Source organism: Dermacentor andersoni, chromosome 6 (genome assembly GCF_023375885.2).
Source record: "Dermacentor andersoni chromosome 6, qqDerAnde1_hic_scaffold, whole genome shotgun sequence".
NCBI classification, from domain to species: Eukaryota; Metazoa; Arthropoda; class Arachnida; order Ixodida; family Ixodidae; genus Dermacentor; species Dermacentor andersoni.
This window is the reverse complement of record NC_092819.1, coordinates 80,402,936-80,427,573: the sequence shown is the minus strand read 5'-3', so window position 1 is coordinate 80,427,573 and position 24,638 is coordinate 80,402,936. Positions and strand designations below refer to the sequence as shown.

The 24,638-nt window shown below is 46.1% G+C and overlaps 1 protein-coding gene across 6 annotated transcripts in view; it reads right to left on the bottom strand.

The window, feature by feature from the left end:
- LOC126522458 (gastric triacylglycerol lipase-like) overlaps window positions 1-24,638 on the bottom strand; it is a 60,456-nt gene that overhangs the window by 15,319 nt on the left and 20,499 nt on the right. For 2 of the 6 annotated variants that reach the window (XM_050171200.3, XM_072288770.1), the window contains 9 exons: window positions 23,240-23,436; window positions 22,959-23,060; window positions 16,693-16,915; window positions 13,501-13,612; window positions 10,977-11,127; window positions 10,718-10,810; window positions 7,952-8,107; window positions 6,985-7,056; window positions 195-263 (listed from right to left, as the gene is read on the bottom strand). In XM_050171200.3, the coding sequence (XP_050027157.2) occupies window positions 195-263; window positions 6,985-7,056; window positions 7,952-8,107; window positions 10,718-10,810; window positions 10,977-11,127; window positions 13,501-13,612; window positions 16,693-16,915; window positions 22,959-23,057 (975 nt within the window). In that variant the 5' untranslated portion in view covers window positions 23,058-23,060; window positions 23,240-23,436. The other 4 variants (XM_072288771.1, XM_072288772.1, XM_055066423.2 and 1 more) reach the window with 4 other exon arrangements.

Sequence of the window (24,638 nt, the reverse complement as noted above, 5' to 3'; positions counted from 1 at the left end):
GAGTGCCCTTCACCTATATACCATTCGAGTGGTCTCGAATGTGCAAACAGATGAATGCAATGCTAAAAATGCGGTTATGGGCAGCTGCTGTTGATTTGCGTGACTGTCTATGACGGCTTCGTCAATTTCGTCGACACAACACTGAAAGTGATTCGAAAAAGATCTGAGGGCTCGTGGTTCTTAAGGTAACTTACCGTTCGGTAATTCAGTATGTTGAGTAGCATCCCGTAGTCATATTTTCGGAAGCAGTTGCAACGTATAAGCTGGGAAGCAAAACAAAAGAAAAAAATGTCGCAAGTATCGCCCCAAAGGCGAAGCATCGATTGTGATAGCAAATTAGGAGACAGCTATACGAAGTAAAGATAGCAGTTTTATCGGCGTATAAACTCGGAAACATTCACTTACGAACTAAATTAACAAGCATAGCGTCCGCGCGCACGGATATTCGCTGTCAAATCGCCGGCGTGAGGAAGCGCGGCAGCAGCAACGAGCTAAGTGAATATCGTGCTGTATATCGATGCAACGCAAACTGAGCGGCGAGAACATAGCACGCCCAAAGGTATGAGCCGGCGGCACAACTACAACATGCAGATCGCTTTCAAGACAGGGTGTGCGAGACGGCACGCGGCCGCAAAATACGCAGTTGCTGCCCGAGTACAACGCCCCCTTCGCCCCCCCCCCCCCCCCCGGGACCATCCGCGTGGCGGTAGACAGCGCGCGGCCGCCCCATTTTCCTCCCTAGCGCGCGCGATCGTTGGCTCCCGTCGGGCGCGGCCGCGCAACCCGCAGTTGCTGCCGGAGTACAATGCCGCCACCCTTCCTCTCCTCCCCTCTCCCACGGGCCTTTCGGGCGACGGAAGACTGCGCGTTTCCTCTCCGCTTTCCGTCCTTGCGCGCGCCAGATTCAACCGCGATCGCAGGCTCCCCTCGCGCGCTTTCACTCGCACATACAGCATACAGCACGCGGCGACAGTGTGACGATGTTGTGACGACGGCGACTGCAGAAACGCGCCTGGTGTGTCCATATAATTGCTTTCGCAATAAACAATGTTTTTCCGTTTATCTGGGACACGTTATAGTCGCGCTAGCATAATAACTTTCTCATGCCGAGCTTTTAAAGGGCCCCTGAAACGGTTCGGACAAATTTTGTAGACGCGTAGGGTACAGCGAAAGTTAATCATTCGCACCACAATTAGTGTGAACCGTCTCATATTAAGAGAGCTACGGACGATTACAAGTTACCCTCCTCCATAGTCATGCATTTTCTTTTCAACTCGTTCGGCAAGTGATCGGGGCTAAGCTCCGCCTTCGCTGTCTTTGCGTCACGATGGCACGTCGTGTCGTCGACTTCCTGTTCTTTAGGAGCGAGCGCGCGAAGCCTCTCCAAACTCTCCGCCAGCTGCTTGGCAGTCGACCCCACGCGAGAGCTGCCGAAGCAGCATGCGTTGCGAGCATTCTGTCGCAGCGCCGAACGTGTCTGGTACTCCGGTAACCACAGGCGAGCTGGGCGTTTTGACGGATGGCTGGAGGCATAAACTCAAGCTGATGAAGGAACTTTAGCGTAGACGTACGTGAGCGGCCTGATCGGTCTGCGCGGTCCAGCCACTTGTTGGCGCAGAGCTTAACCAGCCAAACAAAGCGCTAATATTGCTCTAACCAAGTGTAAAATATTTTAAACATTTACAAAAACAACGTTTAACGATTACATTCATGCGAAAAATTAACACCAGCAGCAAAGAAGAATACATTTCATTGCTGCTACTGTGTGTGGTTGAGCTCTATGCCATATCAGGTGGCTGCACCGTGCAGACCATTCACATTTGCGCTTCTGCTCGTCCCGTGAAACGGCACGGTCAAACAGCCAGGACCTGTCCCCTTGCGCTTACGTTTACCCGAATACCAGACTCGTGAGGCGCTATTGCGGTAGTAATCCTCCGGTGTAAAGTGACGGCCGAAAACGCGCAAATCCTGGCTCCGATCGGATAACGGCAGTCCGATGCGCTGCGGCCAGTCCGCTCATCCGCTGCCTTGAAGAAGGACACGATGTCACAGCTTGACATATTGCCAGTCGCTACGTTTGCAGCCCACAACGCAACAAAGTCGCATCACGGTGCTCGCGAAAACACTGAGACCGACTCTGACCACGGAGCTCTCGTTAAAATGGATCACGTTGTAACACAAGCAGACGACGCTTGCTGTGTGCCGGAAGTGCTTAAGTGTTGTGAGAAATTGTTCTTGTGCATTCTTTTTCTGTTACTTTCTTTTTATAGCAACAAATTAACTAACATTCCAACTATTACGAAAACAATTGTTCACCATAAAGTTCGAAAAATTACTGATGACGCGCCCTGGGCAGCCAATCGGATAGCTAGCCCTACTAACGTCATTGGGGCAAATGACGTGAAATGGGCACGGGCGGCTTAAAAGTCAGCCGAGCGATGTGCTGCGATCGGCAGCGATGTACATATTCAAAACCTTATAATAAATTACACGCTTTACGTGAAGCACTTCGATACGTTAATTAATGATCTGAAGGACCTACTCTAACGAATCGGTACGTTTCTATAATATCGTCAAAATCGTTTCAGGGCCCCTTTAAGATAATGGTGACCCTGGAGTGAAAGGTACAAAGCGTAACCTTAGGCGGTGAACTGCGCTCATGAGCTCATGACCGAGCCAACGAGGCGATGCTGTGACGTGGAGGGACACGCGGTGTAGGAACTCGTGCACTTGCCTAACCGAACATCTCGTTGCTGCAGCGCCTGCTTCAGTTCCCACTGCTCCGCCATCACATTGCTTTAAAACAGAGCGTAGAAAAACGTACGCATGGTTCACTCTTAGTGATGCATGCAAGCTATTTTGCTAGTGCTAATAACGTCTCCCCTTTTACCGGCAAAATCCTGTAATGCTTTACGTGCATCCGCAGCTTAAAATTATGTACAAAGAATGCCGAAGCTGTCGAGCTAGGACTTTATCCAAATCGTCCGTTTTTTCTTTTTTTTTTGGTGAGCTGTTAGCGTGGTTAAAATCATGTTCAAAGTCGTCGGCGTGGCACAAAATCGAGATTGTGAGGCTGTTGTGCGTGGAGTAGGGGGAGGGGGAGGAGGATATCGGTAAATGTTAAAATGAACAAAATATAAATACATGTCTAAATGATCTTAAAGCTTGCGCCGATTGCTCTAATGCTTGAACCGGCTGCGTCACGAGTACATAAGTGCCAGTCCTATGGAGAAGCCAGTAACTCGCGGGGCAGCCATCGTGGTACGCGCTGCAGTTCTCAAGCGGCTCTGCAGGCATTTTCACTAAAGTTGTTCTCTTTCTCTCTCTCTCTGCACGTAAGCCTCTTAACAAGTACAAGGAGTTAAGCGAAGCCAGGTGGCAAATAGGATCGTGGCGTCGGCGAACATAGGTGATAGGATATTATAAGCGGAAGAGGCTTTAGAGTATACGAAGTGGAAGCACAGCGCAGCAGCTATATAGGCGTAAGTCTATCGATGGTAGGCCGCTGGAGTCTACCACGTACTCGTCATTAGCGCGAGTCTGTTATGACGGTGTTGGTCATGGATGCAACACATGTGCTCTCGGGTGTCATACTTTCGCAGCTACGGCAAAAAAAAAAAAAAAAAGACGAACTTTTTTCGATGCGACTCACGGTTATGGACTTCTACGTTAAAAAGTAAAACTGCAAGTGTCGTGTGCGCGTTCAGCATTCGTTTACGTTTAATTTGTTGTTGCTGAGCCACACGGATTGGCGTTGCAGGCGTGGCGCGTTGATCACAGACGTGTGCAAAACAATGAAGTCAAAATCCGCACTGGTGCACCAAAGGACCGGGAATTTTTATCAGTCCTGTACGTAATTAATGACATGCACATGATTACTTGCAATCAATTACATTTCCTGACCATTTTCTAATTTAACGATTACATTTTTTACTAGGTAACGCTTACTGTAATTCAGTTACTTTATTCAGCAACCAATTACGTGTACTTAGTTGCGTTATTGACTCGGGAGCTCAGTATTTGTTTCTCCATGTTAACGGCTACACCAGATGTTGGCCGAACAAATGAACCGATGCTGTGATGTTCATCATAGCGAAGGCCACTTAGGACGTTATTTCCAAGATATCATCTGTGGTTGATTTTTACAGCTTTTCGTTGGCCTGACCGCGGGAGGGTCTTCAAGTCGCAGCGACAATGAGGCACTGCGCGTCACAGAGGAACGAAATGCGGGGTAACGACAATCTTGCGCGCAAGATGCCCGCACGTTACAACACGTCCCGTCTCTCAGCCCACATATTGAGCGAGTTTTCGGTGTCGCTGCTGATGTCTTCACGACAAATACGAAGAAAGGTGAACGATGAAATTTTGTGAAACAAATTGTTGGCAACGATAATCAGTGCATAAAGGTCTTCAGAGGACGCACTGAATGTGCCAGGCCAGCTCGTTTTGCTTGCGGCGTCTCTGCAGTGTCATTAAAGGTTCGAAGTAACGTGGAAGTAATCTATTACTTTCGTGCGGCAGCGATTGGCAACAGTAATCAATTACATTTTTGAACGAAGTAATTGCCGTTGTAATCGGCTACTTTTTTTTCTGGAACGTGTACAAGACCGTTTTTTATGCACTGGAGGTTTAAAGCGCCGTCCCCTCGATCGTCATATCGTAACGAAATTTAGGAAGCGATAAGTAATAGCGGAGAGAGGAACTAATAAAATATGACCAGGCGATGATGTCAGGAGGCCAGCTACCCTTACAGAAAAAAAAAGGGGGGGGGGGGGGGGGCTGCTCTCACTGTATTAACCGACGTATACGCAAGCGACATTTCTCCCCTGTGTTTTTCCACACCAGACTTGATAACTAAGACCATGTTTACGCCAAAAGCGCTTTCCTTTTTCCCTTCTATTACTTTTCTCCCTGTTTGACGGCGCGGCTTGGCGCACGCCGAGTTGCTGGCTCTTTGTGCGCTGCATGCTCGACCGGTGACGTGGCGTCTTTGCTGGCGACAACGCTGAACGTTCTGAGAATGGAGGCGCGTGGGCTCTCGTTTAAGTTTCCCACTTTTTATGCGGCTTGCATATGTAGAGGTTTATTATTTGGCATGCGCGATCACTTTATGGACTGCGTGAAATACGCACGGAGCTTGTTTGTTTGCAGTGCACACATCTGGCGAAGGGTCCACCGTTATGGTGGACACTTTGTAGCATGTGCCCTGACTAAACATAAGATTTCCATTATGCAGACTGAGAAATTCATGGTAAATGGCTGAGTCGCAAGAAGCAAACTGCGACTGCAGTGACTGTTCTACGTTCTATCCGTGCTCATTTAGTCAGAATAACATCAGGTCGTGCTTTTTGCGAGCGACCGTTATTGCTTCGTACAATGCATACCATCGTCACGGCTTAGTCACGAACACTTTTTATAGCGTCTTTAACAAGTTTCAGCTCTGCCCAAACTGTGAGGCATCGAGAGCGGTCTTCACGCTGTGTGGTGCAGTATCGGTTGGAGAAAACATTCGCAATAGCGCGGGGACATTATCGTTTATGAACCACGGCTATCGCTTCCCCTTATTTCACATCTCTATTATTACTGGCCACTGGAAGCGTTTAACTCATTTCACCTTAGTGCTGATTTACGATTTTAGAACTGACTACTGGGCTAGTTGGTGTGGATCGCATCTTTTCCTTTTCTCATTTTCAGCTCCTCATGCGCGCATGCGCATTGTGTGGCTTCAGCTGCGTTGCATAGATGCAGCTAGGTATGCAGCTGTGAGGTCGCGCCCGTCCTGCTTCCGCCTTTGTCCTCGTATTGTATTGCGCTGCCGTTCTTATTATGGTTTTGGGATTTCCTTGTGCACCGTAACGGCACATCGGAACCACTGCCTTGTGAAGCAATGCTGTGCGTTCCACCTCGTCGAAGTCATGGTGGCGTGGTTGGTTGGAACGTCAACTTTCAAATTATTAAGGTCCTTTAGCGTAGCGCAGTCTACCGCGGCAGCCACAGGGTGCCGCGACAAATGTTTTCGCCGCCGCGACACTCAGCGTCTGGGCGGGGATTTCCCCTCTTGGCTTCTCAGCTGCGCAGCTTCCAGCGCGCTAGCGTGGACGAAAAGAGAAAGCCGGGTATCCGTGCGGTAACTACACTTATAGTTGAAGTATTCGAAAAGAAATTGCGCAATGGGATTCGTGGGACGACGCATTTTAATGCAAAGGCATTTCTACGATTATTGTTTCAGGGTCCCCTTTATGACATAAAACCACTACATTCCTTATTTTGGCTAATAAAAGTAGGAGCAGAGACTTTCTGATTCGCCGTCGTATAAGTGGAGCCACCGCGCCGATACCCGGCTTTCTCTCTCTTTTCGTCCCCGCTAGCGCGATGGAAGCAACACTTTCGCAAGTTTATTACAGTGTCTCGTGTGGAATCACCTATATTAGGGTTTTATGTCGTAAAGGGGGCCCTGGAACACTAATCGTAGAAAGGCCTTACTATTAAAGTGCGTCGTCCGATGAATATCATTGCGCAAACATTTTTTTAATTCTTCAACTATAAGTGGAGTTACCGCACCGTGACTCAGGGACCGCACCGATACCCGGCTTTCTCTTTCTTTCCGTCCACGCTAGCGCGCCTAAAGCCACACTTTCGCAAGTTTATCACTGTCCCAAATGAAATCACCTATGACTTGTTGAAGGATTGAAAAAAAATTTTTTGCGCAGTGAGATTCGGGGGATGCCGCACGTCAATAGTAGGGCGATTCTACGATTAATGTTTCAGGGCCCCCTTTAAGGCGTAAAACCAGAATATAGGTGATTCAACTTGGGGACACTGTCATGAACTCGCGAAAGTGGTTTAATTGTTTTCAAAACGATGCATTGCCGTACAAACTAAATGAATTTTTCTTTTTTTACGAACGCAGTGTTAGATTTGAGTTTGTTTTTCTACAAGCCTTTGGGTATAAGGCCTGCTAAAATAATGAAAAATAAAGTTTACCTGGGTAAGATGGTAAACATTACGCACTGACGTGCCCGACGGGTCGTGACTCAGGTACACTGACAGCCGGCTCTGCTTGGGAATGAACAAAACAGAAAGTATTATTTTTATCGCACTTGATGCTAATAAAGTTGCGCCAAGAAATTTTTTGCCCTAGAATTACAGGAAATAGTATAAAAACACGTTGTTCTAATACCTTTTCAAAATACTTCAGAAATATCCGCGAAACTAAATTTTCGATCTCTTTCGGTATCTCTTAGTGACGGTCTACGATCGGTGTAGGGAGTTTTTTTGTGTGTGTGTGTGAAAGCAATCACGCACTAGTGTGATAGCCTTTTTTTGCATTCTTATCATAGCTTCTCTTGGCGAAAATTGAAGAACTTCACGGCAAGACAGTATCCTATATTATTTTGAGTCATGGCAGTAAATGCAAAAAAATAAAAAATAAAATAAAATAAAATAAAAATAACAAAACAATATTTTGAAAGAAAGTGAGAAGTTAGATGTGTTCGATAGCAAATACAATAGTAATAGCAGCGTTTATTGTGTAGGATACAGGAGTAAGTCGTTTGAGATAGGCCGAGACTCAGAGAAAGGCTGAAAAGAAAATATAGAAACGCAAGCATTCTCTTTTAACGAGCCAGAAGCGATGGTTAAGAAGGCCTGGACGAAAATCGGAGGCGCTGGCCGACCTTTCGGCTCCTCTCTTATCAAACGCCTTTGCTATACTTCCGCTTTGTAACGCGAAAAACGCGACCTTGCGCGCTTGGTATGGTCGGTGTGTGTGTGAATCATCTATAGCGGGCATTACATGGCTCCGTGGCTACGGCTTTCGGTTCTGAGAAGGAGGCCACGAGTGGGATTTCCGGCCAAATTCCGGTGGGGACGGAATGCGGAAGGGCTGTCTTGTTTGCCGTACGCTGACCGATGCGAGTTTCGAAGGATGTAAACTCTGCGTGCCACTTACGATGTTTAGCTGCTTCCAGTTGATGCCGTTCAGTACGGCTACCGCTACGATGCACATGTCTATTGTGAAGTCACTTCCGCATATCAGTCTGGCCCCGAGCTTCGTCAGCGCTGTGTTTACCATGAGTCCTCCACTTCCGGTAAGTCTGAGGAATGTCTGCGCAAGGTCGAGTTGGAAGGGCTGTAATCACGCTTTTCTTGCGAAACTAGACAAATATAAACACGCGCGTGCGCGCCCACACGCACACGCACACGCACGCAAACACGCATGGAGAAAGAAAGAAAGAGAGCGAGACACCCAAAATCTGTGGTCGAAGTCTTCCAAAGTGCCGCATTGGTTGCAGGCAGACAGATGGACAACTAAGTGCCACAAAAAGTTAATGTAAATCAGGGATCTGTACCACATTAGCGAAATTGTTTGCAGGTTTTGTGCTTCAAAAACATGCGCCTCAATGACCGATGTTTACAGCCTGCCATCATATGTGATTAGAGAAATTAACTGTTGTCGCCATTATTTGGCGACAAGAAATAACAGAATTACAAGTTATTCTTGCTCGCTAACGCCGCATAATTTGATCTTCTGCATTTTTCCACTGTCTGACACATAACAATTCCTACATATTGCCTAGCATTGCTTTTTATGAACAAGGAGGACGTGTATGTTTTCTTTCCACCTTTCCCCAACCGCATAACTGCATAACTCACTAATCTTGAGCTGTTCCCGATTCATTATCGGGCTTACATATTCAGTCATGTAGCTTTTTTTTTTTTCATTTTTCCATCAAGGAGATGAACTTGTCTTTCAAATATTTTCAGAGCCACTTATTTGACCTATGGTATACAGCTTCATAACTTGACGATGGTTGGTAACAAGAGGTGTGTCTGTTTAAACGAGCTGGCAGCTTACACTAGTCAGGTAGACGAAGCCTGACTTACCCTCGTTTACTCTAAATCGTTTCTGTCAGTCCTAGGGTGCTTGGCCACCGAAGTCAGGCTGAGATCACAGCACCAACCGGACTTTTGGCGACTCAACACGCCATATGAACAGAACTTCTGAATCGTGGTTGCTCGCTTCATGCCGCCAATCTAACTCGACTGCGTTTACATGCACTTGCACGGCGGCTCGAGCTGAGTCCGCCTACTTAGCGCAGGCGGATTCACTCAGCCGGACTCAACCTTCGCCAAGGTTGGCCAGCCAGCAGTTTACGTGAGCCAGAAACTTCAGCCCAATAAGCGGACAAACTGATACCGTGGGGATAATATATATATATATATATATATATATATATATATATATATATATATATATATATATATATATATATATATATATATATATATATATATATATATTGGTCCTGACCCAGAAGGTCAGGACCAATACACGTACAGATGCAGCCTAGTTGCTGTTGGACAGCGTTAACAGGGACTGCGTTCACGACCACGCTAGGTTTGTATAGTAGGACACATGTCGAGCACAGTGACTGGCTTAAAAGAGGGCACTGTCTTATTTTGAAAATTTTGGACGTTAATATTCTGCCGTAACAATTTTTTTCATTCCCTGAACAGCATTAGCGCCATCTGTGCTACTTCACTTTCCGAACGACCACTTCACCGTACAACTGCGGTTAATTTTCGCGGTGTGTGTAGGCAAAAACTGAGGTCACATTTGTGAAGAGCTTTCCTAGTAAGAGCAGTCGGTTAGCAGATACCCTTTTAATAGGTCCGCTGTTATTAGCACCTGCCTTTTATCTACATCCCTGTTGCGATCGACACTCTTTCGGGTGAATATCTTTGTGAATCTGGCCTCGAGTTGTCAACATATCTTATAAGCTTCCAACAGCCTTATTTATAGGCGTACAGTCCAGTTTCGTCCTTGCGTCACGCTTTATTTTCCTGGTCATCAGATTTGTTTTAATGGCACATCGGCTGTCGTTTATCTGAACGAGAAAATGTCGTAACATCTGGTTACCGCTAGATAAGCTTGAACGTAGTGTTGAAGACTTTCTCGCAGGCCTTTGTAGTACTAGCGGAAATATTTTATTCTCTAGAATTGACTATAAGATCTCCATTCTGTAGTGCCCCGTCCCGCAACCTTCCGGCAATGCACAACGCTACGTGGGAATTGAAATCTGGGCTAGTCATTTGAAGCACTTCGGCTGGAGCGATGGCAAAAACTATACACAACGTTAGTTATGTCGTGTATAGTTTTTGTCATTTTCCTAATCGTCCTGCTTCAATATACTTTCGAGATGAACCAACTCGCCAACCAGTCAAGTTGTTGATACTTGGTACGCAGTCGTCTTGGGAATATTCAGCTGCAGCTTTCTTTTGGAAGAAGTAAAGTAAGAAGCTGCAGCCTAGCCGAGCAATATTGGACTCCGCAGGAATATGCGTAGTTTGTATTTTGGAGTTTCACTGCGTTTACTTGTCCTCGATCTCAACGCAATCTAAGCTGTCCGTCATCAGCCTTCACCCTTTAGACGGAAGAATGTTGTTTTTATTTAACGTAAATTTCACGCAGCCAAAAGACACAGTTAGGCGACTGCATGTCACAAATGATGGTGGCGCCGCAGGGAACACGTCGTGGGTACTGCACGAAAGCGTCTTTCACTCTCGACTTTTTCTTATTTAAACCGTCGTACTTGTCTGGCGTACTTGGCCGAACGTCCAAATGATGCTATAGTGTCAACAACATGAACAAGAAGCAATCAGTCCCGTTTTGCTCACTGAACGCCTGTCATGGGCTTCATTAGATTTAACTCACCGCTATGACGTCAGCGTACGGCTCGAATGCCAGCAAAGGGGTCCTCATTCGTCCCAGGTAGGCAACCGGAGCCATGGCGGTGAAAAGTGCGATCTAGAAAGGCGTCACGCCGGGTTAATCTCATGTAAACACCATATTTTGCTCCCGAAAATAATGGGAGTTCTACAAGCGACAAGGGGGGGGGGGGGGGGGTTGTCGAAATACGCTATTACAAAAACAAAAGGTCACGAAGCCTGTCTACGAATTCTTGGAGGCTCACCTTACGGTTGTACTCAGGTCTCTCGGAGAGCAAACCGAACAAAACCTGAGCTCCTTGAGACCAGCCGATGTACTGTAGCCGTTCTTGCTGTGTCAGGTTCAGCACTGTGTCTATCGTGGCCGGCAGGTCGTGCTTGACCATTTCATCGAAACTAAAACAAAATGGTGCTGATTAAATGGTGCTGATTTCGTAGGCTTGGGACAAAACAGTTTTCAAGGAGGCTAGAACATTTTGTCGGGCGTTCCTGCGTTTTATTAATACGGAATTCTTTCTGCACGCCTGTACGCATCAGAGCGGCCGCTGCTACATACGTAGTGAACGATGAAAGTCACCCTTCATCGATTTTATTTGCAAACACAAAACCAAAACGTTTAGTACGTAACATACCTAAAAAAAAGTATAGTGACGTTTCACGTTGTGAACGCAGGTTACGCACAAGCGTATGAATGCTGGTCCGGAGTTTCTAAGCTACGCCGTCTTTCCTGACGCACCCGCATTGTCGCAAGTCGCCTAACACGTTCTTCGGGAGTCTTCTGAGGACGCCTAGCCCACGCATTTTGCTGGTTTTGTTCAGCTCGTGCCCGGCGCTTGTCGATGACATCGCGATCGGTCGACTCGCGCGAGGCCTCGGCCGCTTGCGTTGGTGCTCCATCCTTCTAGCCCGGCGGTCGGTCTCTCGATCGCCAGACGAACCCGGTACAGCCACAGCGCACATAGCCCGGGGCAACGGCCAGATCATGTGAACCCAGCGCGCCTCCACCTCCTTCCACCTCTCTCCCTCCTCCGCGAACTCCTCCTCTCCACTTCCAGACGCTCTCATCCTCCGGCGCTCGCTTTTATCTCCCAGCTCGGTGGCCTCCAACTTAATCTTGCCGATTTCACAGACGGGGCTTGTGCGTAAAAAATATCTCCCTGCACACGGAAATGTAAGCATGGAATCCTTTTTGGCTGAAGTGGTATGAATTCGATGCAGAGGACCGCCAGTGGGCCCAGTTGATGCTCGATATGTATGACGATATGCATGTATGCATAGTTTTCTACTTTCATTTCGGGATTCTGTTGGATGGACCCTATCGACGTACCTTTGCACAGACAGAACCCACCACGATAGCCCTGGGCTATGACGTTGCGCTGCTGAGATTGAGGTCGCGGGTTCGATCCCGACTGCAGTGGCCGCATTTCTATGCGGGTGAAATCAAAGAACGCTAGGGTACTTCCTTTCTGCCGCAGGCGTCACGAGAAAGTGATCACGTTCTCGTGACGCCTGCGGCAGAAAAGATGTTCCACATCCGCCGCCAAGGTTTGTGAGTGGTGGCCCTGGCTAACACTCCCAGGGTTCTACTAGGAAACATAAATACCGAAAACAGTGGATGGGGAATCGGCGCCGCTGTAGCTCAATTGGTAGACCATCGTACTCGTAGTGCGAAGCTTGTGGGGTCGTTCCCCACCTGTGGCAAGTTGTTTTTTCGTCCACTTTCATTTCCATTAATTTATCATTCCTTTACTTCATTTATTAGGCACAAGTAATTTCCCCTATGCTGTATTTGGTGTGAGTGTTTGTTGGCCTCTTATGATATTCATTGCACTTTGGCTCATGTAAGTAACAGGTACCCCGTACCTGACGGTGCAGTTTGTTAAGCGCTGCTCTCAAGATAGATGGGGTCCAGGTCCTATTGCAGCTAGCGCGCTTTTGCGTACTCATATATAACGACGTTTACCATTTGCATGGTAGCGTGCTCGGTTACATACACCGACGTCAACCTCAGCGGCACCTACGGTGGCGCCGACAGGCGTGGCGTTTCAAATGGTTACTCGCATATCAAGCAGCGCGTCCAGCACAGACCCAAAGAATTTGGGCAAGTCAAAGGTGAGAAAGGTATGCAGACCACCGAACGAAAGAAATGCGTGTAACGAACTTCTCCACACAGTGCACCTTGTTGTGGAGAAGCCACCTTTGACGAACATGCACTTCTTACCAGCTATGCAGGCATGCAAGGACAACCTTCAACGCGGTACATGTATACGCTGTACACAAGTTATCGACTGTAAAAGGTGCGGCGAGTGTAAAAGTTTTACGAGTGTAAAAGGTACGCATCAATGGCCACTCACCATGGATGCTAAATTTTCGTGGCTATATTGGCATCCTTTGTGGCAATCGGTCGACAGGGTAAATAAACGGCACGGACACGAACAGTAGCCCTAGCTGCCTCACCTGTTTTTTGCCTTCTCTAGTTGGCGGCGTTTGTTGAAGTTAAGTTTTTTATATGTACATCATGTCAAGATGCATGGTGAAGTGCCTACTCAAACTCAGTTGGTTTACATGTTTTGCTAGTCTGCCTTACGGATGATTACTGAGGGAGGCCTTATGTTGGAGAGAATACCTAACTTTCTGCCATGCTTACTGCATGACTGAATCGAAGTCCTTTAAAGAGGAGGCTCAAGTGCCTGTATATAAGCCAATGCTTCAGGAGAAATGGTTTTCTTTTCTTTTTTCTTTTTGCTTTGCTGGTGAGATGGTACTGACCTGAAGTTCCAGAAAATGGGGTTAATTCTAGAGTATCTAGCGTGACTAGAGTAGATGTTGCCTCGAAAGTTGCCGAGCCAAACATCGTAGCCAGCGTCAGCGAGTAGAAATCCTGCAAAGATGAAAAAAAAAATATTACGAACTTGCAATATGGTTGGCCGGAAAGTCACCTGCAGACTTCGTTTGGAGAACAGAAAAACAGCTGCATGAGACACATGTTCATGTATACACAAATACACACAAAGGAAAAAAATGGGTTACACAGTGAATATCTGCCGCATCAAATTTTATTATTATCAGTATCTGAAACACATGCAACTAGGAACATCCGTCCGTTTTGAGTATTCCACAGCTCGAGGCAATTATACACTCATCCTATGCTGAAATCACAGTCGTAACTCACAGAAGGCGTAAGCACATCTGCCTTCATATGCGGCCTTTGTTCATACAGAATGATGAGAATGTGATTGATCTTCGTGAATGCTATACAGCGCGCTGGCAGCCGGCCGTATTAACAAAAAAAGCGCATGTCAGAAGCATCTACCTGATGCGTTTTGGTTTCATTTCCAAATGGTGTTTTTGGCCAGTTTCATCACACTCGTTGTGAAAATGATAGGCATTGATGAGGTTTGAAGCATCAAACTTGCATATTAGCTATGCAGGATGCCGAAGTGTAGAGGTATGGATTTAAAGCGCACTGAAATATCAGTACACGGACGTTTTACTGCGCAATGATATAATGTTCTAGGAAAGCGAGCTTAAATCATTCCTTAACATCGCGCTCAAGCACCGGACACATTTTAATATCCTCTTTGGCAAATCAACAAATAGGCTGGAATAAGATTTGACGAAACCAGACTATTGGCGGCGAGGAGTTACGGAGTCGCCATCTATCGGAAGCGCCTCGCTGGCGTATTATGAGGGATCACGTGGCGCGCTCCTCATAGGTTTTGCTGTCAGCGCTCACTGAAAACACCATGCGCGAGCTCTTCCGGACATTTCTGTAAGTACTTTCGAAACGAGAGAAGTTTATTACTGTCTAAATAATAATCTTGGACAAACTGAAAGCACACAATCGTTTACAGACGCTATCTCTTTACCGAATACGTACAGTGAACGCCACTGCGCGCGGTCGCCGCGATGGAGTCTCCCGAACCGGCTTCTTACGTGAAAAGTAGGTAAACGCTGAGAGCAAACTATGTGAAATATGTTCTTATAGTGTTTGTATAGCTAAATGGACTGTAATAGAACGAATCCTCAATGCAGCGATCGCGCAGATTCGCAGCGACCGACTGCGCGTCTGCATGCTTGTCCGCGCACTGTTTCGTTTTCACCGCGCGCGCATTTTCGCACCGTGCCATGAGATTTAGGCAGCAGAATATGAGCATTTGACAGTATACAAGCAACCATTGTTGCGTGGGCGCTATCACAGCTGTTCAAAAATAATTTCATTGTAGAGACTTCGACGCCTACGGGGACTGTGATGTGCCGTCGCGACGATTCAATCTTTTTTTTTTCTTTTAAATTTTTTGACCTTTCAATAGTATTTCTCGAGTTGCGTCGCACTGTATGTTTATCGGTGTTCTCAGCGTGCAATTTCCCGCTGCTCCTTTTTTGTAATTTAGCGCATATGTTCATAACACAAACATGACCATATGCCATGCTTTCTTTAAATATGCTTCTTACCGCTGCCTTTCCACTCCACTGAACTTGTCAGTATCTATAGCACCGACAAGTTCATAGACCAAACCGTCACGACATTAGTCGAGCAGCGGACTCGGGCGAGCGTCTCAGTGCGCGTTTTCAGAACATCGCAGACCGGGCGCCGTAGCAGAAATCTTCCTCGCGTCTGTGCTTGCTGCATAACCGAGTTGTAGCCGATGACTGTTTGCCGGTTTTATGTTTGGCGAGCCAAGCTTCACGCAGCTTCTTGTCCTGCGGCTACGTGTGAATAAGGCTGACACCGGCTTCAGTTACGTGCGTCCGGCCCTGCGGCACCGAGCAGTAGCCTACCATGTTGCGCGCCTTCAAAGGCAGCCACTACCTATTGTAGTGCTTTCAAGCGTTGTAAAGGAGACACTCGAAGCGGGAAAATTTCGCCACTAAATGTGGACCGCAGCGTACGAGGGAATTTAAACTCGTTTTCAGCTCGCTTCGGCGCGCCCGAAGCAGCCGACGCGCCCGCTATGTCCACGTGATCCCTCCTAGCACGTCACGCCGACAGTGGCGCCAGCTTTTCCAGTGGTGGAGCTCGAGGCCAATATGAACTGAAGGTGACATTTGCAAGATTTCAAGATTGTGGAGTAATTAACATGCTCACAAATAATAGTTTAAATATGACCTTCTGTAATTTCATGCTGAATTGTAATATTCAAAGTAGATATTTTAAATCGTAATCATAGGAGAGATGGGAGTAAAATCCAATATAAAGAAAGCCCAAAAGCCGGAGGTGAGAGATTCCAGGACGTGGAGCGATTATCGAAGTCACAAGACGGAGCTAAAAAATTGGATAATTCAAGGCCAACCGACACACGGTCGTTCGCAGTGCGGCTATCAGCGGAGCAGTCATTGTGAGTGTCTCTCACAAAGACAACGCTTCGTTCTAACGTCAGCCACCAAAATGCCTTTGTCGTGCTGCCGTTGTGGTTGTTACCTTAGCGTCGTCATCCTTTCATCGTCATCTCTGTAGTCGTTGCCGTCAATGTTTCGTCATCATCGAAGGATTAAAATGTACCAACTGTGTTTTCGAACATGTATTCAAACAACAACAACAACAACAACAACAACAACAACAACAACAACAACAACAACAACAACAACAACAACAACAACAACAACAACAACAACAACAACAACAACAACAACAACAACAACAACAACAACAACAACAACAACAACAACAACAACAACAACAACAACAACAACAACAACAGCGACAACAACAACAACAACAACAACAACAACAACATAACTTGAGGTCGTGGGCTCGTTTGCCGACGGCGGCGATCGCATTTCAATGTTAGTAGAATGCGACAACGCCCGTGTACTTCTGAGTTTATGTGCACATATATGTCAAGAAAGAAAAAAAAAAAAACGTCGGGTGCTTAAAGTGACCCGCAGCCCTCCACTACGGCCTCTCTCCTCACAGCAAGAAACAGGTTTGGGAAGTTAAACAACAAGGATCAAACTCACCCAAACTTTGATGTGGAAAGTTGAGAACAAAGTCAGCGGACGACATGGCCGTTCCGTGAAGGATGAGTACTGGTGTCTTGCCTTCGCTGGCGATTTTGTAGTTCCTGTGTTGCGTGCTGTCGTTTCTTTCGTGGGGTATCCGCTGCATACGCAGCAAGTAGCCGTCATCAGTGCTCACTGTGTACTCTTCCACGGGGTAGCCCTTGCTGGTGATCAGTTCAGACTTGCAGCGACAAAAAAAAAAAAAAAAAGTAAGTCGATCTTTCGCCAAAAAAGCAGCGCATTGATAGTGATAGCACAGCATTAGACAATAGCACGAAGTAAGGCTCGTAGTTATATGGATAGTATAAGTTGCAGTAAACATGCCCTTGTTACCTACATACGCGTGGTGGTTTCACGCACCCAAAGACACACATCAACGGCGTTCACTTGATTGCCACAAGAACTTGCTGCGGTCGCAACGTTGGCGTGATGAGGAGCGCTGCCAACGTTGGGAGCGCCTGCTCGTCCCAAAGCGAACGTTCGGTGCTGCCGCTTCCTTCACTATTTCAGCTGTGTCGCTTGTCCAAAACTTAGCACAGCACGTGAGCTCCAACACTGGGCGCGTGGGAAGACAGTGCGCATGAAGTCGCCAGCATTCTTGGTTCGCCTATGTCTGCTTGCCCTTCACCCTGGCGTCTGCGGCAAATCACGTGCCCTTCACGGCGCGCGGACCGCGTTGCTTGGGCTTTCTCACGCTACCTTCAACACTGTGCGCGTGGGAAGACGGTGCGCATGAGGCCGCCAGCCTTCTCAGCTTGTCGTCGCCTTCGCAGCAGATCACGTGACCACCAATAAATACACTGCGCGCCGACCGAGCGAGCTTGGCAGCCTTGGCCGAAGAGACCTAGGGTTGGCCGATTATTTTTTTATTCGATTAACGATTAATCATTCATCATTTACACAGCTGTATTATAACTAGTTTCTATGTAATAACATGAAAGTATCTACATGTATTTGTGTTTAAAAATACTCTTATATCCGCACTTTATGCGTGATTGTATTGCTACACCAGCCGCTACTGTGCCTATCTGGGACGCGAGCTTTGTCAAGCCGAAGAAATTTCGGCTTTCTTTCCGGCTCTCCCTTTTTCACCTTGTATCCAATGGTGAAAATAAAAATCATGATGATGATGATTATTATAGCCTTTAATCGATTATTCACTTTCAATGCAGGGTTTCTCATTGATAAATTGATTAACCGAAATTGTTTTCGCGCAACTTTAGAAAGGTTGAAACACAGTTACTTAGTTACGCAGGACCCCATTTAATGTTCGAGAGGTGGAACCAAGTTTAAAACATATGCGTATAAAAGTTTGATAAAGAATAATCTTTAACTTGTTAAAGACTAACTATCGTTGGCACTAGTGGATTTCGAAAAAAAAAGCAATATACGTTATAGAATGGCACTCAGTGCAGAGGTAAGTAAGATACACGGCACTAGTGAATCGCCGTGCAGTACAGTTAAACAAGAAATAATAAAAAAAAAAAACGGCCAGAAAGAAGGGTGAAGCTCAACTGAAATATGCAAGAAATTGCAGTATGCACAGGGGAAAAGAAAATTACTGGTTCGAGATTTTAAACAACATGCTCTTTTCTACAGAGCAAAGGAATGTCATTTGGCTGGGAAGTTTGGGGGAAGCCAACACCTTCTTCGAATGGGTGCACCACCAGCGTGCGAGAACAGATGCTCGGACGCTATAGATTTGCTGGAATCGACACGAACTCCACCGCTATGTCTTCATGCATGCTCCCAACCGGGGCGCATGCTGTTCCACGTCTTTAGTGGACTAGGAGAGGCACGACGATCAACGACTGGGTTGCTATATATAGCATGCCTTGTATTACGAGGGCGTTTCCCCCGGCTTCGGGCGGCGCGGTGTCGTGTGGGGGAAGAGAGGGGAAGCGCTCGGCTCGCCATCACTAGGGGCTTGGTAAAACAGTCTAGAGGCGCTCTACCACAGCCGTGCAACAGACACTGCTCGTGCGCCGCTGTTGCAGCAGAACTTCAAAATTTTCGCGCCACTCCTGTCAAATCCTCGACAACGATTAATCGAACCGGTCTCATCGATTAAGTCGATTAAATGAAAGGTGAACATCGATGAAGATTAACCTTTTTGTGGGATACATTTAATAGATTAATCATTAACCGATATTACCAACCTTAAGCAGACCGTGCATGCGCCTTACACCTGAGGCAGCACGGTGGTGCCGACGCGATGGCAAAAAATGCGCCTGGAGTGTCCCTATATAATTGGTATCGCAACAAAATGGGAACCAGGCTGTAAGGTTTTTCGTGTGATATGGTATGAAACACAATTATACTCAACGCCTCGCATTGGAATCAGTAGGAATGAGAAAATAGAAGTTGCCTCAAAGGCACTGAGGTGATGTGCTTGTGAGAAAAAATCGTTCATGGGCGCGTATGCTAATTCTCCTTAACAAAACCTATTGCTACATAAACAGTAAAAAAAAAAGAATGGTCTGCCATTTGTACTACTTTCATACCTTTCTGTCTGTTCTGATTTCACGGCCTTGTTTGCTGTGAACAATGCAATGTACGTACGTATGTATGTGGCAATGTGCAAAATCTCGCTGTGGTCATTAGAGGACGTGATCATTGTCTTCTCTATCGCTAACCCCATTGGCTCTTTCGACGACATGATGAGGAATATATATATATATATATATATATATATATATATATATATATATATATATATATATATATATATATATATATATATATATATATATATATATATATATATTTCAGTTAAGCGGACATAATACGAGTAATGGAGTGGCTGAGTGCAGCAATGAGAAGCGGGTATGACACGTGTCAGCCATGCACGAAGCTGTAGTATTCAAGCCAGAAGCTTGTAAACTATTCCGGAGATGTTTGTAAAAGGAAGGGGGCGCGAAGGTAGGATGTCGTTTTTGGAGAAACATGTTGACTTACGAATGTTGTGTGTGTGTGGCAGGTTGTGTGCGGACCCCTTGACAAATACTTTTTCATCACACGACTTCAAAAACTGTTACATTGTGGTCAAAATGGCACCAAAATGTCGATACATCTTGGCTACCTTACCTGGATTCGCGTCCAAGATGCTGAAACCCCACAGCGTTTGAAAAATGCTTAGTCAAGACAATTACAATCGATTTCGTGAGGTTATTTGCAGTATTTCGTTTATACCTCAGTAGCAGGCTCGAAGATGCGGAAGCGGCCACTGTAGACGATTCCGAAAAACGGTCTTCTACGCCGCGTTTTCGTAAAGAAACAGCATTACAACACATTGAAAATAAGATTTGGCTCTATCACGAATCTTTTTGATGACCTAGTAGGTTAGACATATTTATAACGGAAAGTAGTTCTAGATAAACACAATCACCAGGTCAGGTATGACGAAACGAGCCTTTATTCTTCGTACAATTTCATGGCGATTGTGTTCATCTTGAGCTACTTTCTTCTATAAGATGTTGACATTAGTTATTTTTTTAGGTAGAATGCTGCTAAATAACATAGAATATTATGAAATTCGCGGAAACGGCATTTCGCCGATTCAAACTTAACTTTACGCTCTATGCTACGTTGAATTGAGCAAGTGAAGATCTCGGGCGAGTTACCTCACATCTGGTGTCCCCTAAACAAGTATTTTGGGACCAATCTTATTCCGACTTAATATACGAGATATCGTTAAACTATAAACAAGGTGCAATTATATTATGTATGCTGGCGACTGTTCAACTTAAAAGACGTAAGTGACATGGGTGACATATATATAACGGTAAAAGCTAGGATATTTTACGACATGCTACAGAAATGGTGGGATGGAAATCGGTTGATCTTATGTATGTATACAAAAACTACCTGTTTTCTGTTGCGCACACTAGGAGTATTATTTGTAGTAAACAGTAATATATCTTTGGGCATATATGCGCTGAGATTAGATAATAATAATAATAATATTTGCGGTTTTACGTGCCAAAACCACTTTCTGATTATGAGGCACGCCGTAGTGGAGGACTCCGGAAATTTAGACCACCTGGGGTTCTTTAACGTGCACCTAAATCTAAGCACACGGGTGTTTTCGCATTTCGCCCCCATCGAAATGCGGCCGCCGTGGCCGGGATTCGATCCCGCGACCTCGTGCTCAGCAGCCCAACACCATAGCCACTGAGCAACCACGGCGGGTGAGATTAGTTACCACTAAATATATTTAACAAGAAAAGTTGCACTGGTCGAGCTCATTCGTAATATAATGACATCCCGAGCGCGCCGTCGCCATCAACGGGCAGATTTACTATGTAAGGACTCAAAATCTTTTTGTATAATCATTGATAGAGATCTCTCCTGGAGAGCACCGGACAGCAATTTCCTAACTGGTAAAAATGTTCTAGACAGAAAAACTTGGGGTATGTCAGTACATGCAATGTTGGAATTTTACAAGACACTCTGTGCTTTTTGAGATACCGTTTTTTCTTCAGGACGAAGCTTCCTGTACTACAGGCTGTTTAAGCTCGGGCTCTCGGGGTTTGTCTCCGTTTGCCGAGACGCGCATCAACAGTGGCAACTATTGAAATCGCCACCGCCCAACAAAAACACATATTGTGGCGGAAGTGCTGAGAATGCACATTAGGCACCTTGCCCGAGTCCGTTCCAGCCTTCATGCTTCACTACGCTTAGAAAGGCCGTCGACGTGATTCTGTGCTACAATCCTTCTCATTCGATGAATCTTCCATCAAACTTCACTCCAGCACTTAAGCCATCAATTCGACCCTCAGTGCACCTCATCATACAAGGAATAAAAAAAAAAAAGTGAAATCTAATTTTCTCCTCTTGAGCAGCTTTAAGTATAGCTCCTTTATTATGACAGGTGCATACACCGACACGGCCACATTCATACTGGTGAATTCTGTCGGAACCCTCGCTTTCCCAGCGAGTCACCACATTCAGTTTCAAGACGTGCTACCTGGTGACATCTACGGCTGCGGAAATGGCAGCTCTTCGCGCTGCACTTGGTCTCGTCAGCCAAGACGAACCTAAAGAATCGCCTGTATTCAACGATTTGAAAGCGGCGCTGCAATATTTGCTGTCAGCCCTGCGCCGTGGACCACGCAAAGAACTGGTGCTCGAGGTCCGAGATCTCCTTCGTACCTTCCCCGAGAAAGGACACCAGATCAGGTTTCAATAGCTTCCAAGTTACTGTGGCATCACGGGTAACGAGCCTGCCGATAACGCTGTTAGTAACGCTCTTGATTGAATACAGCGCAAAATAATCGACACGATTGTCACAGTCAGATGCAGCTAGAATATTTAGCGGGCTGGTACGAAACATCACGCTCTCTGTGTAGAACACACTGTTTTCAAAGGAACCCACTGGACTGCCTGTAATCTTTACTGCGCCTTTGCATCCCACCAGAACTCCAGCGACGCCATGCTACTCTCCTTTGTCGGCTATGGCTAGGAGTACCATTTACAAAATTTTATTGTGTGTGTGTATCAGTGCAAAGTGTGAACTTCTCTCTTCTTTCTCATATTTCAGTCCCTTTTTCATTGCAAGGTAGCCTATCGGGATCAGCCTGGTTAACCTTTCTGCCATTACCTCATTACAGACTCTCTCTCTCTCTCTCTCTCTCTTACAAAATATTTTTCCTGTTGTATTGAAATGGCTGACAACGTTGCTTGGGATGACTGTGGTCGCGAGGACACTTTTGTGCGGCTGTCCTCACTAAATTGTACAGAGACAATCGCTCGCGACTACGCTAGCTCGTATTGACGACGGACCCATAACAGACCATTGATAGAACAAGTAGTTTCGAAATAATGTCCTCACAAGGCGTCGCAGTGTAGTGCAACGAATGCATTGTTGCAATTCTTATGGGCTTCAAACCTGCACAAGCAACTTTAGCACTGAAAAGTGCTAACTGTTATCCTGTGCCATGAGCAGCCGGGACTGTGTGCACGTGCTCTGTTTCTCGCTTTCCATTTCCGCCTTATCTTTTTACGTCCCTCTCCGCCAACTCACAGTGTAATGTTGCAAACAGGATTTTTGTTTTGGCTAAGCTCCCTGCCTCCCCTCTTTTTTGCACATCTGAACTACCATTAAACTTAGTAACACGAAGCGCAAAGTGTGAAAGACCATTACAGGGGGCCGTCGCTTGTACGTATTGCACGTTGTGGCTCGCTCGCATCGAATGCACGCTGTGGTAGCGGTATTCACTCACCACGTTTCGGGACGCATCCGGGTCGAGATAAATCCTGCTGCGAGCGTAACGAATGTTCCACAGTACGAATGCCATGGCGCTGCAGAACTGCGGTGTCATAACCTTTGGAAACAGAGCATTGACTGCATTATTTTTCTTCTTCTTGGGGAGATCTGGTTTCACATTCACGAAAAACACTCACGGTAGAAATGTCTGGAAGCGAAAAAAAAAAAAATCTAGCCAATCCTGATGGCGGATATATCATTAACGAAGGCGACCAGCCGAGGATAAAGAGCATTTACGAGTGAAAATCTTGGTTAATTCGGGCACTGGTTTCCAGGAGATGTGGTGTCTTTAGAGGAGTGCATAGAATGAAGTTGTAGTACTCGATTCGGGGTTACAGGTATTGTTGGAATTCACGACACGCTGGGCTGTGGCTCGGCTTTGATAAGGTCAACCGTAACGGAGGTGCCCGTATTGACTTTGATCATCCGTGATTCTGCAACGTACAATTGCATCACAGCGTACATCAAAGTTCTTGCATTTCCACCTTCTATAAACTATAATTTTCTTGGCCTGAATTCACAAAGCGTTTTGTTCGTAAGAACTGAATGACTCCCGGCTGAACACCATTACTAATAATATGTGCTTTAATTATATATCATGAATGGACTGGAACATCTTAGATTTCTGAATGACATGTGTGTATGAAAGGGGGTGACATCTTAAGTGATGCAGGCTACTCCTTGTTGCTTACTCAAACAAAAAATAGGAAAGACAGGAAGGTTAAAACAATCCCGAGGACGATTAAGCTTCGCCTTTAAAGGGACAGTAAAGGCAAATAATAAGTCGACGTGGACTGTTTAAATATCATTCCAGAAACCTCGCAACGCTTGTTTCGTGCCAAGAATGGACTTATTTTACGAGAAAATTGCATCTGAAAGGTCAGAATACCTTCTCCGAAATTCAAATCTCCCACCAACCAACTGGGGGAGTGGTGACATTGCAGACGTCATCACCAACCTTTGCTGCCTTCGGTGAGTAAAATGGCGCCCGACAGACGGCGGCACCGAGCCAAGACAGAGACAGAGCAATGGATTCGCCGCTGCAACTGCTTTTTGTTCAAGTGGAGTAGACCGTTCGGGCATCCCGCGACATAACATGGAAGGTTAATTCTCTGCTACTTGGAGTTTGTGCGAGTTTGGCGAGCCAGCATAAGCAGCGCAGCACAACGCGATAACAACAATGCTGAAACGCGAAAGCGTGGGCGGCGCGGACTCGAGCGAAAACGAAACCTTTCAACCACCTGCGTCGTTGTCAAGGGTAATTTCAATGAGTTCTTTTTCTGAAAATGAAATTGAGCTGGATAAGTAGCATTTCATTTCGTCGTATAATACAATCCAATAATGTTTTCTGCAACGAGTGGTTGAGTGCTAGTGACAGAATTTAACTGAGTGCTTTCGACATCGGACAACTGCTTGAATGTCCCGGGGGAGCCTCTAATCATGTCCTGCATTGATTTCAGTTTGTTGATTATTAAGACCCTGTTCCCAATAATATTGACGTCTTGGCGATTCTTCAGCACAAATCTATCACTTCAGCTCGACTTAATATTTACCTTTAGTGTCCCTTGAACAGTGGAATGCGATAGCATTCAGACTGCTTCTCACGCTTCCCGGCAACTGGAGCGTATGTAACCGT